Raw genomic sequence first — 14,056 nt, forward strand, 5'->3', positions numbered from 1 at the left:
AAATCTTTTTTTCTAACAAGACCTTGAAGAATTGGAAATCCCAACTACTTACCCAAATCATAATTAGGCAAACAAAAATCAAATTCTATTTTCTATAAAAATACCAAAACATAATTTTTTTTTCAGACAACTAAATGCACTTTTTAATCTTTTAAATAAACTATAAGTAAAATGATGTTTTTGGTGCAATTAACATCCTTACTGGGCATACAATAAGACGAAAAACTAATCTCACAAGTCACAACTATCTATCAACTAAGAGAATACAATGGTGGACAACGAGAAAAGGAAAATTAACATCATCCAATCCAACGTGGAATAAAAGAATGGGGTGAATGAATATTGTGGAACAAGCCAAGCCAGCACTCAGGCGCCAAATCAAATTAAGAAACCTGATTTCCCGCTTAAACATCCCCTCCATGGAAAATCAGAAATATAGAGACCCAACGCAAACTATGTTCATGTTCTGAAATCGGAAAAATGGGGTCTGCGACAAACCCAAACCCAAACCCTAACCCTAAAAATGTGTACCATATCGGAGGTCTGCAAGTGGAATTTCCCTACCAACCATACGGGACTCAGTTTGCGTTCATGGGCAGAGTAATCTCCACCCTTAACCGAGCTCAGAAAGAAGGCCATTGTCACGCGTTGCTCGAGTCTCCAACTGGTACTGGCAAGTCCCTTTCGCTTCTTTGTTCCACTCTCGCTTGGCAGCAACACTATAAATCTAACCCCAAACCCGCTCCGGAGCCGGAGGATCCTCTAACCCACGGCGGCGGATTTGTTCCTGACACTGGTAAACTTACTAGCCCCTCTCTTCTCATCCGTATTTGTTTGTTTGTTTCCTTTATTTGTCACATCACATCCCTCCCAAGTAAAGCAAATTATCCCAATTTTTGCAGCATCAGATCCACAATCAGAGGCCAACAACAAAAAGCAGAAGAAAAAGCCAGCTCCAACTATTTACTATGCGTCGTGCGTTCTAATTTTTATTCCATTTCATTTCTAGATCTTAAAAGCTTGCCTATCCTCACTTAACTACATCAATTGTTGAATTAGGAGAACACACTCACAAATTTCTCAAGTGGTTCGTGAATTGCGGAAAACTGCATACAGGGTGCCCATGGCTGTGCTGGTAGGTTCAACCCATTGCTTTTATGCCCTTGTTATTTTGATCTCAACTCCTTCGGGTTTTCAGTTTTATGATAATTTATGGGTTCTTTCAAGTAATTTTATTTTTCTCATCTTTCAACATAGTGAAGCTAATAGAAGATCATATCATTCCATACCCTTAGGCAGAATGTGAGCCTTGAACTTTTAAATTTCTAATGTCTGTTATTTTTCAAACTCTTATCTAATAATAAGTTGAATTGTGATGTATATCATGTGTTATTTTCAAAGCATTTTTTATGGCATACCAACCAGTATCCAATGTATTTGATAAGGATTATAATTTAGCAATGGCTTATGTGAAAATGTTTTCTTCAAGATTCTATGTCATTTTACCAGTCATCCTAGCAAATATGCAGAGATGTTACTTTTAGTATCTTAGTCTATTGAGTATTTTACCCCTCTCTTGTTTTTCCAGGCAGCACGGAAACATTACTGCACCAACAAAAATATACTTGGCAAAGAGAACCTTGATGAAGAATGGTTGGTTTTACCTCAACAATTTTTAGCTTATAAGAATTTCTTTCTGATCTTCATAAATCATACTTATATATTTCATAAAATGTTTTCAGTAAACTACTATTGAAAGATCAGGCAATGGGGTGTCCAGAATTCAAGTAAGTGTATGCTTATCCACACATGCTTCTTATATATTTTCATATCACTCTGCTTGAAGTAACAAAAACCTGAAACTTCCAATGTAAGCAGAAATGCTCATAAAGTCAAAGGTCATCCATCCCTTCAGAAGGGAGGAAGCAATGAGGTGCATGACATAGAAGATCTTGTAAAAGTTGGACAAGTGGTCAAAGGTTTGGCCTTTTGTTTCTATTGTTTGTCTTTTTTCTTGTTAAGTTTGCTAAGCTTTGTTAAGTGCAAGCCTTGTACTATTTCCACTTTCAGGTTGCTCTTATTATGCTGCGCGTTCTATGTCTGATGATGCACAGTTGGTATTTTGTCCATATAGTTATATAATTAATCCAATCATTAGGGGAGCTATGGATGTGGATATTAGAGGAGCTATCGTGATTCTTGATGAAGCTCAGTAAGCTGTTCACCCCTTTCTCTCTGTTTGCAAAATCATCAATCAGTTCCATGAGTCCAATTAGATTGAACTGGCAATTCTTTTTTCCCGATTATATATCGATTCCCAATGTGTTTCACATACTTTCAGTTGTACGCATTCCAATCTAGAGCTGAATGACAAATTTTTAAACATTGGTTGTGGTTTGTAACTTTGTATCTGTTTTTCTCTATGTAACTGGCCTTACATGTTTACACTTTGTAGCAATATAGAGGACATCACTCGTGATGCTGGCAGTGTGGATATTGAAGAGGATGTCTTGGATAGTATGTTATGAACCATATTGCTTTTGTTTCCATCCTTTTTAATACTGATGCTAACTAGTTGATCATACATTTGAAAGAATTACAAGTGGAGCTCCAACAACTTTGTTCTTCAAACACTGCAATTTACCAACCGTTATATGAAATGACACAGGTAATTAGGTTAGATATCTCTATCAGGTTTGAAATGGTTGACTTATAAGTTATAAGTATATCCTTAGTGACTGGATATCATTGATTGGTGCTGCATTTGTGTAGGGCCTTACTAGTTGGATTGAACAAAAGAAAAATAAACTAGAAAAACGCGATTTTCAGCACTACGTGTCGTGGTAAGTTAAGGGATTTATTATTCTATATGCCTTTGTTATTATTTTGTGAATGCACTTATTGATTGTGTAATTTGTGTCTTGAGACTATCAATCCCAAGTATTATGGAAGTTGGTGTGTTAGATTTGGTATAAACATGCTTTGTAGAGTGAAATTTTGGAGAAGAGGTAATACTTTTTTCCTCTTATTCAAATAGTCATATAATGCTGGATATAAATGCAGGGTTTGTTAAGTGATAACTACCAATATGATACAACTAAGGAAAATACAGAGAAGAATGAGGAACAGTAAATTAGATCCTGACCTTGTCAGATTTGAATTGGATGATTCAGATCTTATCATAATTCAAACAATTGGATTAATTGCTTTAAGCTCGTGTGTACTTTTCTTTTCCAGGATTGATATTTTGAAAAATTATTTAATCTATATATCCTCTAGAGTCCCATAAAATAAAAGCCATAACTTGCAAGTTATATCCCTGATTCAGTAACGTAAGCCCTTTGTATGTATAGTTGGACTGGTGATAAGGCTTTACGTGAGCTGGAAGAAGCAAATATTTCAAAGCAGTGCTTCCCTATCTTGCTAGAATGTGCTACCAAGGTATCTCATTTGTTTGACATTATGGATTATGCATTACTCAATGCTTGTGTGTCATTTATCAACTTGATAATTTTTCCAAGGCAATCAAAGTTGCTACAGACTTGGAGACTGATCAGCCACGTTTAAGTGGCATGTCGGTGATAACACTGGAAGGTCTGGGATTAAGGTTCTTCGTTCTTATATACTTTGCTACTACATTCAGTTATTTACCTACCTCTGAGTACTTATTACCAATGATCTTTATCAATCTCATTTCAGGCTTATTCTCATCACTAACTTATTTCTTCTCAAGAAATGGATCACACATGTTAGATTACCAGCTTTCCCTTCAGCGATGTGTTAGAAAAGATGATAGTAAGTAGTTGCAGACATTCAATGTTATCTTGAATAGCCTCCAATGACAATGTTATCCATACGTAACTGCAAGAAAATGGATTTCAAACCTTTTGCGTATGTAGTGAAAATTTTGGGTATCAAATTTAAAATATGATAGAATTTAAGTCATCAAATTGAAAGCTTTTATGTGGAGACATTTTAAATATTTTTTCCATCTTAAATATAAATTATTTTTAATCATTGACCCTTGTGAACTTGTAGTGATACTAAGCAGATTGTCTTAAAAGTACTACACAGAACTTTACTCTGTCATAAGAACTTAATTTATTAATAAAAGTAAAAGTACACCTGAAATGGGATATAATGGTGTAATTAGTTTGTTAAGACGAACAATGGTGCTTTTATTTTTTTAATTGGGCAGCCAATTGCTGGTTAAATTTATTGATGACTTTGTAGAAGGCTCAAGTAGTTTGTATATATCTTCTGCTTCTGCCTGAGATGATATTGCTGCATCATTATAATTACAGTTCATTGGTTGTATCAGGAAGAGGTTTTGGAAACTGGATGCATACTTTCAGTTTGTGGTGCTTGAATCCAGCTGTTGTTTTTAGAGATGTTGCTGATCTTTCTTTATCAGTCATATTGACTTCTGGGTAAGCACAGTGAATGGCATACAGGGGCCAAGTGTATACCTGTTCAGGACATAGTTCTATATTTTCTTTTATTCCACCTATATTCCTGAGTGCCTAAAAAATGAATTCCTGAGAGGCACATGCCTGTTAAACGGGGGAGTTTCTGGACATTCGCACCGGAAAGGCAGTAGGCTGATGGAGTTTATAAGAAGGCCTGATTAACTAAGCTGATAACGGGCCAGTTAGGTTCAGGCGACCTAATACTGGTTTCATGCATGTAATTATCCTTACATAGCCTTTCCCAGGTGTTCTTGAACCAGCAATGTAGGGCCCGTTTGGTGGTCAGGATAGGATATGATAGGATATGATATGTGAACAGGATATCAACAGGATATGATAAGAGCAGGATAGACTCTTATCATATCCTGTGTTTGAGGTGCACATGATAATGATAGGATATGATAAGGAAAAATGTATCAGATTTATATTTGAATAAAAAATACATTTAAAATTGATCATTCTATTAAATTTAATTTCTTTACATTTTCATGAATGAGACTATATTTTAAAATAAATAAAATTAATTTAAATTTTATTAATCAGCCTATTATATTGTTTTGAAGATGCCCTATATTTTAAATAAAATTATGCAGTTAACCGATTGGTTTTCACTTAGTTGTGACACGTGATAATTAACAATAAAAGTTAACTAAATTAAGAATATTATTATTTCAAAAGTACTTTATATTTGAATTATAAATTATTATATAAGTAGATAAGTAGTTTTAAATAATAGGAGATGAAAATAAAAAATAATCTATTACTATTACAAAATCAATATTTGTAATCAATGTTTTTCACTTAGTTGTGACACGTGATAAACAATAAAAAATAACTAAATTAAAAATATTATTATTTCAAAAATACTTTATATTTAAATTATTATATAAGTAGATAAATAGTTTTTAAATAATAGGATATGAAAATATTATAAATTATAAATTATATAATATTAAAATAAATTAATTTGGAGTTAGGATACTGAAAGAAAATATATAACAGGTATCCTATCCTGCTCTATCCTAGGTCCCCCTCAGGATAACTTTTACACATGATTGACAGGATAGGATAGGAGACAAGATAGTGTTATCATATCCTGCTGGCGCAACATACAACAGATAACAACAGAATATGATTATTATCATATCCTATCATATCCTATCCTGACCACCAAACGGGCCCGTATTGATGAGAGAGAGATAGAGGTGTAAGGTGGATGAAAAAATTGGAGTATAGAAAAATCAGATTTGTATTTGAAAAGCTCTTTCCCTCTTAATTTTGTTTCCTGTTCTGAGATGCATGATAAAGTTAGTAGTTATGCCCAAAATACATGTATGAGTGGTGGGAATTCTCTTTTCTATGGGCATGTTCTGTAAAAAACATTTGTTGGAATACATTACCCTGTGAGGCTAAGGGAAATGAAGGGTATTGAAGGGTGAAGGGCCAGGGTTCAAACCCTGGTGAAGGAACTAATTTACTAACAATTAACAACTAACATTTGCCTATGAAAAAAAAACCCTGTGAGGCATTGCTGCATGAAACATTCATGGTCCAGTTTCACCAAGTATATGATGACCATGATATATTAATGTCATAAATTGTTGATTGCTAAAATGAGGGGTAGTCAGCTATCTTATTCTTATTTCTTAATTCCTACAACACTCCGCATACGAGGTCCAAAATTTGCAGAAAAATTGATTCAGTTCTCAGCATCCCTGCTTCCTATACTCTTGTAGTATCACTCATATATTGATTTGGGTATTTTAGGACACTGTCACCAATGCCATCCTTTTCTTCTGAGCTTGGAGTTCAGTTTGAAACTAGTCTCGAAGCTCCCCATGTAATTGACGTTGACTCACAGGTCTTGACTGCTTCTCTCTTATCCTTAGAGTTCATAATCCTTTAGTCCTGTAAGTGCCTGTTCAACAATCAATAACTTCTTGAATACAGGTATGGCCTGCTATAATCTCCACTGGTCCTGGTAATTATCCTTTGAATGCAAGTTACAAAACTGCAGACGCATATGAATTCCAGGTATGCTTGCTTAGTATATACTTTTCATTCTTTATGTACTATCCTTGCCTCTATGAATACATCTGCTTATTATAAGTAATGGTTTAGGATGCAGTTGGAAGATCTTTGGAGGAAATCTTCAAGATTGTTCCAGGTGGATGTCTTGTGTTCTTTCCAAGTTATAAATTGATGGAAAAATTATGTAACCGTTGGTCAGAAACAGGTCAATGGTCTCGATTACATACAGAAAAGTCCCTTTTTGTTGGTGCGTTGCCCTTATCTTCTTCCTCAGAATAACTTAAGATCTGGGCTTTTACTGATCTATTGGCCTTTTCTTTTGCTCATCCATTTTTCCACGAAAAGAAAACATAAAAGTTGTAAGGAGTTTACTCCGACACTAATATCTGAACTTTATCTTATTGTCTTTTTTTTTGCTTACATTAAGAATCTGCATTATGTTGGTAATTGGTATGCAGAACCAAGGGGAGGAAGCCAGGATGATTTTGAACTTGTCTTAAAGGGGTATTATGACTCAATTCATCATGGCAAAAGACCTGCTTTAGGGAGGAAAAGAAGGATTAAAAAAATTGATCTAAATCACTTCTATACAGTTGATTCCCCACAGGATTCTAAAAAAGGAGGAGCTGCTTTACTAGGTGTTTGTCGAGGAAAGGTGCATCACAATTTACCTCATCTCATATTTTATTATTTTGATGCTTCTTTTTTCAAGAAAAAAATATGTAATCCCAATCTGACTTTTGCTACACCTCAATTGTGCTACCAGTAGTACAGTTATAATAATCTTTGTTCTGTTTTTCCCTTAGAAAGAACAGTACAGTCATTTTTATCTCTTTCCATTCCATTACTATCTTGGTGCATGTGACGACCCACGACACATACAAAGGTTAAAAAGAAATGCACATAACTGAATGGATTAATGTTTATTTCGGCATACAGACAGTTGATCCATGAATTCCCTTCATTTTCTTTTTTGAATATGAATATGGTGGGAATGGAGATGAGTGAAGGCAAGTTTTTGATGTAACATTCTAATTTGTAGCTTCATTTTATTGAATTAAACCATGATTGAAATAAATCTATGAAAACAAATAAGACGTATGTAAATAGTTAGAATGATAGAAAATCAAATATCGGATTACCCTGTTTGAAGGACAAAATAATTGACGTCTTCTGATATGTTTAAGTTGATTAAAGTCCTTAAGTATTCAACTATTTTGCCACCAATTTTAGACCTTCATCTAAACAAGTAGGTATTTCTATAAAATTGATATAGAGCATGTCTCATATTAAGATTACCATCTTCACTACAATTGGGCAGAACAACTGTTTTGGCATAGCTTCTCTTATGTACAAGTTGACACTCCCAATTGCTTATTCATATTCTCCACCGAGTACATCTTATTGCAATTTCTTAAACTGACCACATTTAAAGAATTTGTTATTAAAATTAAGTTTCAATTTATTATATTTATATTCTGCATTTACATTTTATTATGATTATGAGGAAGAGACGTTGAAAACTAGCAGGGCGCATATGTAAACAATCGGTAGTGGTAATACCATTACCCTTGTTTTAAAATGGTGTATTTTGATGCGAGTTAATGATGTGACCAATTTAAGATGTATGAGTTTCTTTAGCAAAAGTTGCGCATGTGACCTCATTATATAATTATATTTATTCAGTCAACATAATGCTTGCAGGTTTCTGAAGGAATTGATTTCTCTGATGAGAACGCCAGAGTAGTTGTATCCTTATTTCTACTTATAAATTTATTGTTGTTTTTTTGTTGGGAAGAGATCCAGGTCTCTCATTTGGCCATGGCGTGTCTTTTGACGATTGACAGTTGGTATATTCTGAGGTTATTAAAATAAAGGTTGACTATTATGATTGATAGTTCGTTCAACTCGTAGCTAGCTTATAATGGGTTGAGGACGAACGTTCCTGTTTTAAATAATTGATGTAATTGTTCTATAGATTGTACATTCTTGACAATCTCAGATTATAGTTGGCATTCCATTTCCCAATATGTAAGTGTCCTTTCTTTTCTTGATTAAGGAATCCTACTTCAGGAATGCATTTCTCTGGTTGCCTGATTCTTTACTACCTAACAGAAATGATGTTCAAGTTGCATTAAAGAAGAAATATAATGACACATTCAAATCATCCAAAAATCTCTTGAGTGGAAGTCAGTGGTATTGCCACCAAGCATTCCGAGCTTTAAATCAAGCAGCAGGTAAAGCTTGGTTCTGTTTCCATATTCTAGCCAAAGCTGATTTTGATTTTCCATGTTTTAGTTTATATTGATTACCTTTTGCATTCTGTAGGGCGTTGTATACGGCATAGTCTTGACTATGGAGCAATCATCCTTTTGGGTAATCATGCTGAACTGCCAATTATTTCTTTTCTTTTCCTTTTATCTTGTTTCCTACTTTTTTAGTTCATCATCTATAGGAACTGATTTTTATATCTGGAGGGGAAGAAGGTGGAATTCACTATGTTTTCCAGAATGTATAATACTACACATGTGGTTACAGTGCTAGGTTACATGGAAGCATCAGATAGAAATTTAAAACTGGTCCTTTAAAGATGATTCATTTGAGTATATTGAATTTTCATAGGCACCATATGATTGGCAAATATTCTCCAATGGAACATATAAAATTTAATGAGTTATTTCCATGGTGCAACCAGCAGGCAATTCTGTCCTGTAAACCACATTTTTAGTTTAGAATCAAGTTTTTTTTTCCCCTAGTTGTACTTGGCCTGTCTTTGTAGTGCAGTTTATTCTTGAACTAAGGTTTATTAGACATTGTTCTTTGTATTACTATTAACTCTACCCTCTCAAACAGCTCTTCTAACATAATTCATGTAATTATTCTTGTGGAATTAGATGAACGTTTTCGTGAAGAAAGAAATCGAGCATTAATTTCAAAGTGGCTAAGAAGACCCTTGAGAGTGTATGACAGCTTTAATCTGTCATTGGAGGGCCTAAAATCATTCTTTGAGGATGCCAAGGTACATTTTTTTTGCTAGGTTAAGTTGACCTTGATATACTCCACCCTATTACCCTTCAATGCTTAGTAGAAAGGAGTTACTAATACTTCGTTCAACTTGCTGTAGGAACGGTTTAGCATGAATACAGTTCATATCTCGCAGAATTTGGTCTTTGACAGTGATGGTGTTCAAAACAAGGAACAAAATACGAGGTTGAAGAAAAATCAGAAACTGAACAAGTCTGTTAATGGACGTGAGAAAGATACATCAATGATTGAGGACAACATTTCTATTCCCACACTAAGCAGTCATGATCTTGCTGAGAGTCAGCTATTTGCTCAAAGGACTAGTAACACATACAATTTTGAAGATCATATCAATCCACAATGCTGTAATCTGACAGAAAGGTATTACATTACGTTTCCACCATTTTTGTTAATAATTGATGTTTTTGGGTAACTAAACCTGATGACAAACATCAGATTTAAGGAATCAGTGTTGAGTTGAATACATCACCAAGTTAGTGAATGCCTTTGTATCTAAGATTTTATAGACATGCAAAGGATATTAGGGCTTATTTGGTTTCTAATTTAACTTTCAGTTTTTCATTTTATATTTTTAGTTTTAATTATAAAATTGCCATCTTATTTCCTATTTTCAAAGTTTTATACAGGAAACAGGATTTCAAATGATTTCACTGTTTCCTGCACAGAACTTTGGAAATAGGAAACAAAATAAAAACAGTAGCAATTTTGTAATTAATTTAAAATTGAAACAGAAAATTAAAAAAGAAACCAAACGTGCTAAATCTTCCACACAGTACCCCTTGAAGTGCAAACCACCCAGTTGATTCTATGCAGTGTTGTCAAATAGCGGTTACTGCGGCACTATAGCGTAGAACTCTGAGGGCTCACCGTTATTCTGCTATTTTCTGCTCTAAGGGCTTGAAATAGCAGATTTTTGCCGTTCCGCTATTTTATGCGATCCGTGATCAACACTGATTCTATGTTTGTTGACTTAACAAATAATGAAGTAACAATCACCTCTAGTCATGTTAGCTTATGTTTCATTCTATGTAGCTAATTAGTTGAGTTTGCCAAAGATTTTTTTATAACGGCGTTAGTGCTGTAGATTGTTCTCTTTTGAATGAATAAATATAGATGGTTCCAATTGATCATAGCCTGGATAAAGTGTTTCTTTTAAAGATTTATATTACAAATAGATAATTTAAGTCGGATTTTCCGGTTTTCTTGTAAATCTTAGTACTGTGTTTGTGTAGGGGTGTTCATGGTGTTCAATATCGCAATAAAGGATTGACCTTAGTATTCATTCTCAGCTGCATTTGGACTAAAACTTCAATTTTTTATCTGGTAAAATACTTGGGATAAAATAGTAGCTTCTTGCCTTCTTACACCATCACATACAAATCATCTTAAATTTGACGAAGTAGCAAATAATTTTGAATCATTAAACAACCACAATGATTACTAGATGAAAAATTTATTTCTTACAGGTTGACTGAGAAATTGCCAGTGTCAATTACACATGAAGAAACCTCAGTTGTCAAGGAAACCCCATGTATAGATGTTGGTCATGATGCTGGTAGCCCTGATTACTCGGATGCCTACTCTAATTGCACTATAATTGAGACTTCTGCTCAATTTCCACCAGATCACTTATCAAGTCATCAGATGTCATTATCTAATGGAAGTAAAAGTTCTTCAAAGGTTCAGTCTTCAATAACAGTTACCCCTGAAAAGAATATAGCTACAACTAATATTCCAGAAATGGACTCATCTTTGAACTTGAGTGTTAATTCTCACAATCAGAAAAGGAGGAAGCCCTTCATAAACCTCATTGAGGAAGAAAATTATGGTGCACCTTGTGCCACTAGTCTTACATGGTACTCAAAAAGCTCAGTGGCTGTTACAGAGGCAACTCATGGAACTAAACCTGGTTTAGAGAGAAATTTGAAGTCACATTCTCCACAGATACCAACAAGCAATCTACCTGGTACATGTTCATTAACTGCCCCTCTACTTGACAAAAGGTTGCAGATATTTTGTTCACTCTGCAAAAACCCATTGGGGCGACCTGAGAATGATCTGTTTCTTACATGCTCTCTGATTTCATCATCAAAAGTTTACTTAAGATCCCTTTTGAAGCAGAAACTGAAAACATATACCACAGATACATCAGATAGCTTACCAGTTATTCTTACTGATTCTTCTTGTGTTGATCAACGTATTTTGAATAGAATACCTAAAAGTGCCCCGGAACAGGGTATTTGGTGTTTAGAAGATGGGTGTGTCTTCAGCACTGTTTTCTGCCCCTTCTGCAGTAATAGAAACAATTTGCTAGGAGTTCAAGTCATGGCAACCAATTCATCAAATGTTCAGTTACTTGAACAGGTAACTTACACCCATTGGCCGACAACCTTGTTTGATTCTTAATGTCACTTTATGTACCATATTTTCTGGTTTTAATTTAACTGACCTAGCTCCAGCAGTGTCAATTTTTTCAAATGCTGTTCTTTTAATTGTATTACTTATTAACATTTCCTCTCCAGATATTGTTTTACTTTGATTCTTTGGTAGTGAAGAACCATGAGGAAACAGGAAAAGGTGCTTCAGAGGAAGAGGTAAGATTAAATCGTATGGCTAGTTAGTCTTTTCCATGAAGCTAATTTTTTCACCTGATTTTCTGAGTGATAATGACCGATCTGTTTTCTAGTGTAATGCCTAAAACAATAATTTTATGGCTGGGAAGTTTTTTTTTTAAAAAAAAACTTGAATTCTTCAGAATTGAAACTGAAGATTTTGAACAACAAAACTTGACAAAATACCATCCTTTGCTTTCTTTCATTCTTTTTCTTTTTCTCCCTTTTCGAATCGGTATTGACCTTGAATTATTTAATTGAATCTGAGAAACTGATTATTGTGAATTGTGATACTATTTGATATATATATATATGAGAGAGAGAGAGAGAGTGGTTGTTTAGGGGGATGTTTTTGGATGAGGAGAGATTTGGAAATTTTTTACTTCTGAAATAAAAAATTATAAAATGTTTATTATAATAAAGGATTAAGATTTAAGAGATTAAATTATGGTAAAAACATCGATTTGATAATATGTATTTTAATAAAAAAAAATTAACCTTTCATCATTTTGCCTTCCAAAAACCCTCCTCCCAAACAACCTGATAAGAAATATGTGAAGTTGTATCTATGACATTGTTGATCATGCTTGCCAAAGTGCTGAATTGTAATATATAAATGAGTTATGAGTTAGATACTCGTCTAAGAATATATTATACTATCTTCTGAATTGCTACAGGACTTGTTGCCAGTTATTGACTCTGGCACGGATGAAGTTGCTGTCTTAAATTCCATTGACAGATATTCTTATCTTCCCCAACCGGCGAAATCAGAAGTCTGGAAGATTAGAAAATCAAAGGTCACTTTAAATAATGCTTTAAGCAATTTTGTTCGTGGGTAATTTTTTGTCTGAATTGTTTGAAAATGATACAGCCAAGACTACGAAGCTCGCCTTATGCAGAAAGCCAAAGTTGAAGTTAGTAAGATTGGAATTCTGGCGCAGTTTTGGGTACCATTTTAAGAACATAAATTGAGGTAGGGATGCTCTTTTCTCAAAATTTAATTAAAGAATATTTTTTGTTTATCTTCAATCACATGGTATGTAATGGAGGACAGGTTTTATTTGAGAAAATATTATTTAATCTTTTCATTGATAAATAAAAAAACATCACATTGTTTTTATTTGATTTCCTGTTTTCACTAATAATTGTTTTCACAATTCTGTATAAATTTTTGAAAATAAAAAACAATAAAAATAAGATGACATTTTGCAATTATCAGTGAAAACAAATACAAACAAAAAATAATTTTCCAAACCAAACAAGTTCAACTTTTCTGTTTGAATTGTATTCTTGTATTTTTCTTAACTCTTGCGTTTAATCGTGTAGATTCCAAAAGCTGACAATTGTTGATTGAAGTAAATTATCCACCTCTTTACATTATACCTTGCTTAATGCATACGTGTCTTCATGGTTTTATTACTTTGCCTCTGGATAACAAGATGTTAGCCCTCCAGTACAAAGATGCAGAGCAGAGCTTATGATGTTTTGGAATTTTGGGATCAATTCGTGACACTTTCTACCCTCAAGACCTCAATACATGAACAAAAGACATGAACCTGGGTTTTCTTTTGGTAGTCCAAGAGGGTCTCAGTTACCACTCTAACAGAATGACCTGTATTGCAAAGCAAGTTGGAAAATGGTGCTTTGTTTTGTACATACGATACCTATTATGACACATACTGCCATACTGGTGTACAGTATTTCTAGTACTAATACTCTCCTTCCGGTAGTCATTAATGATGAAACTGTGTTTATGCAACTAGTCGCAGTGGATGTCGTAGTGAGCCTCTAAAGTGTTTAGAAGAGGGTGATACTAGTACTCTCATGCCATATTATCGCTCAATTAGGGAATGAATCTTGTATCACATAACATGAGATATTGATATTTTTCTTAAATGT

General features: G+C 34.0%; 1 protein-coding gene across 3 annotated transcripts; it reads left to right on the forward strand.

The window, feature by feature from the left end:
* The first annotated feature begins 269 nt into the window (after positions 1-269).
* LOC130717557 (uncharacterized) lies at positions 270-13,902 on the forward strand. Of its 3 annotated transcripts, none has more exons than XM_057567812.1 (29): positions 275-796; positions 903-975; positions 1,060-1,135; positions 1,589-1,653; positions 1,743-1,787; positions 1,879-1,979; positions 2,071-2,212; positions 2,456-2,517; positions 2,595-2,668; positions 2,773-2,843; positions 3,354-3,441; positions 3,522-3,594; positions 3,700-3,795; positions 4,322-4,430; positions 6,237-6,330; positions 6,420-6,503; positions 6,591-6,747; positions 6,959-7,155; positions 8,205-8,249; positions 8,503-8,531; positions 8,616-8,737; positions 8,829-8,876; positions 9,395-9,519; positions 9,625-9,905; positions 11,012-11,909; positions 12,068-12,139; positions 12,835-12,954; positions 13,029-13,130; positions 13,484-13,902. In XM_057567812.1, exons 1-28 carry the CDS (start codon positions 481-483, stop codon positions 13,068-13,070), a joined length of 3,705 nt encoding a protein of 1,234 aa, XP_057423795.1. In that variant the 5' UTR covers positions 275-480; the 3' UTR covers positions 13,071-13,130; positions 13,484-13,902. The 3 variants fall into 3 exon arrangements, with proteins under 3 accessions (XP_057423797.1, XP_057423795.1, XP_057423796.1); XM_057567813.1 differs by having other exon boundaries at positions 13,597-13,902; XM_057567814.1 differs by lacking the exons at positions 12,835-12,954; positions 13,029-13,130; positions 13,484-13,902 and having other exon boundaries at positions 270-796; positions 11,012-11,511; positions 11,756-11,909.
* Positions 13,903-14,056: the final 154 nt, after the last annotated feature.

The sequence above is a fragment of the Lotus japonicus genome, chromosome 5, assembly GCF_012489685.1.
Source record: "Lotus japonicus ecotype B-129 chromosome 5, LjGifu_v1.2".
Taxonomy (NCBI): domain Eukaryota; kingdom Viridiplantae; phylum Streptophyta; class Magnoliopsida; order Fabales; family Fabaceae; genus Lotus; species Lotus japonicus.

What these genes read in the sequence shown, in the direction of transcription:
- LOC130717557 (XM_057567812.1), top strand. Translation starts at nt 481, where the DNA reads ATGGGGTCTGCGACAAACCCAAACCCAAACCCTAACCCTAAAAATGTG. An exon ending in AGCTTTAAATCAAGCAGCAG is followed by an intron (nt 8,738 to 8,828) that starts GTAAAGCTTGGT and finishes TGCATTCTGTAG; the next exon opens with GGCGTTGTATACGGCATAGT. An exon ending in CATTCTTTGAGGATGCCAAG is followed by an intron (nt 9,520 to 9,624) that starts GTACATTTTTTT and finishes AACTTGCTGTAG; the next exon opens with GAACGGTTTAGCATGAATAC.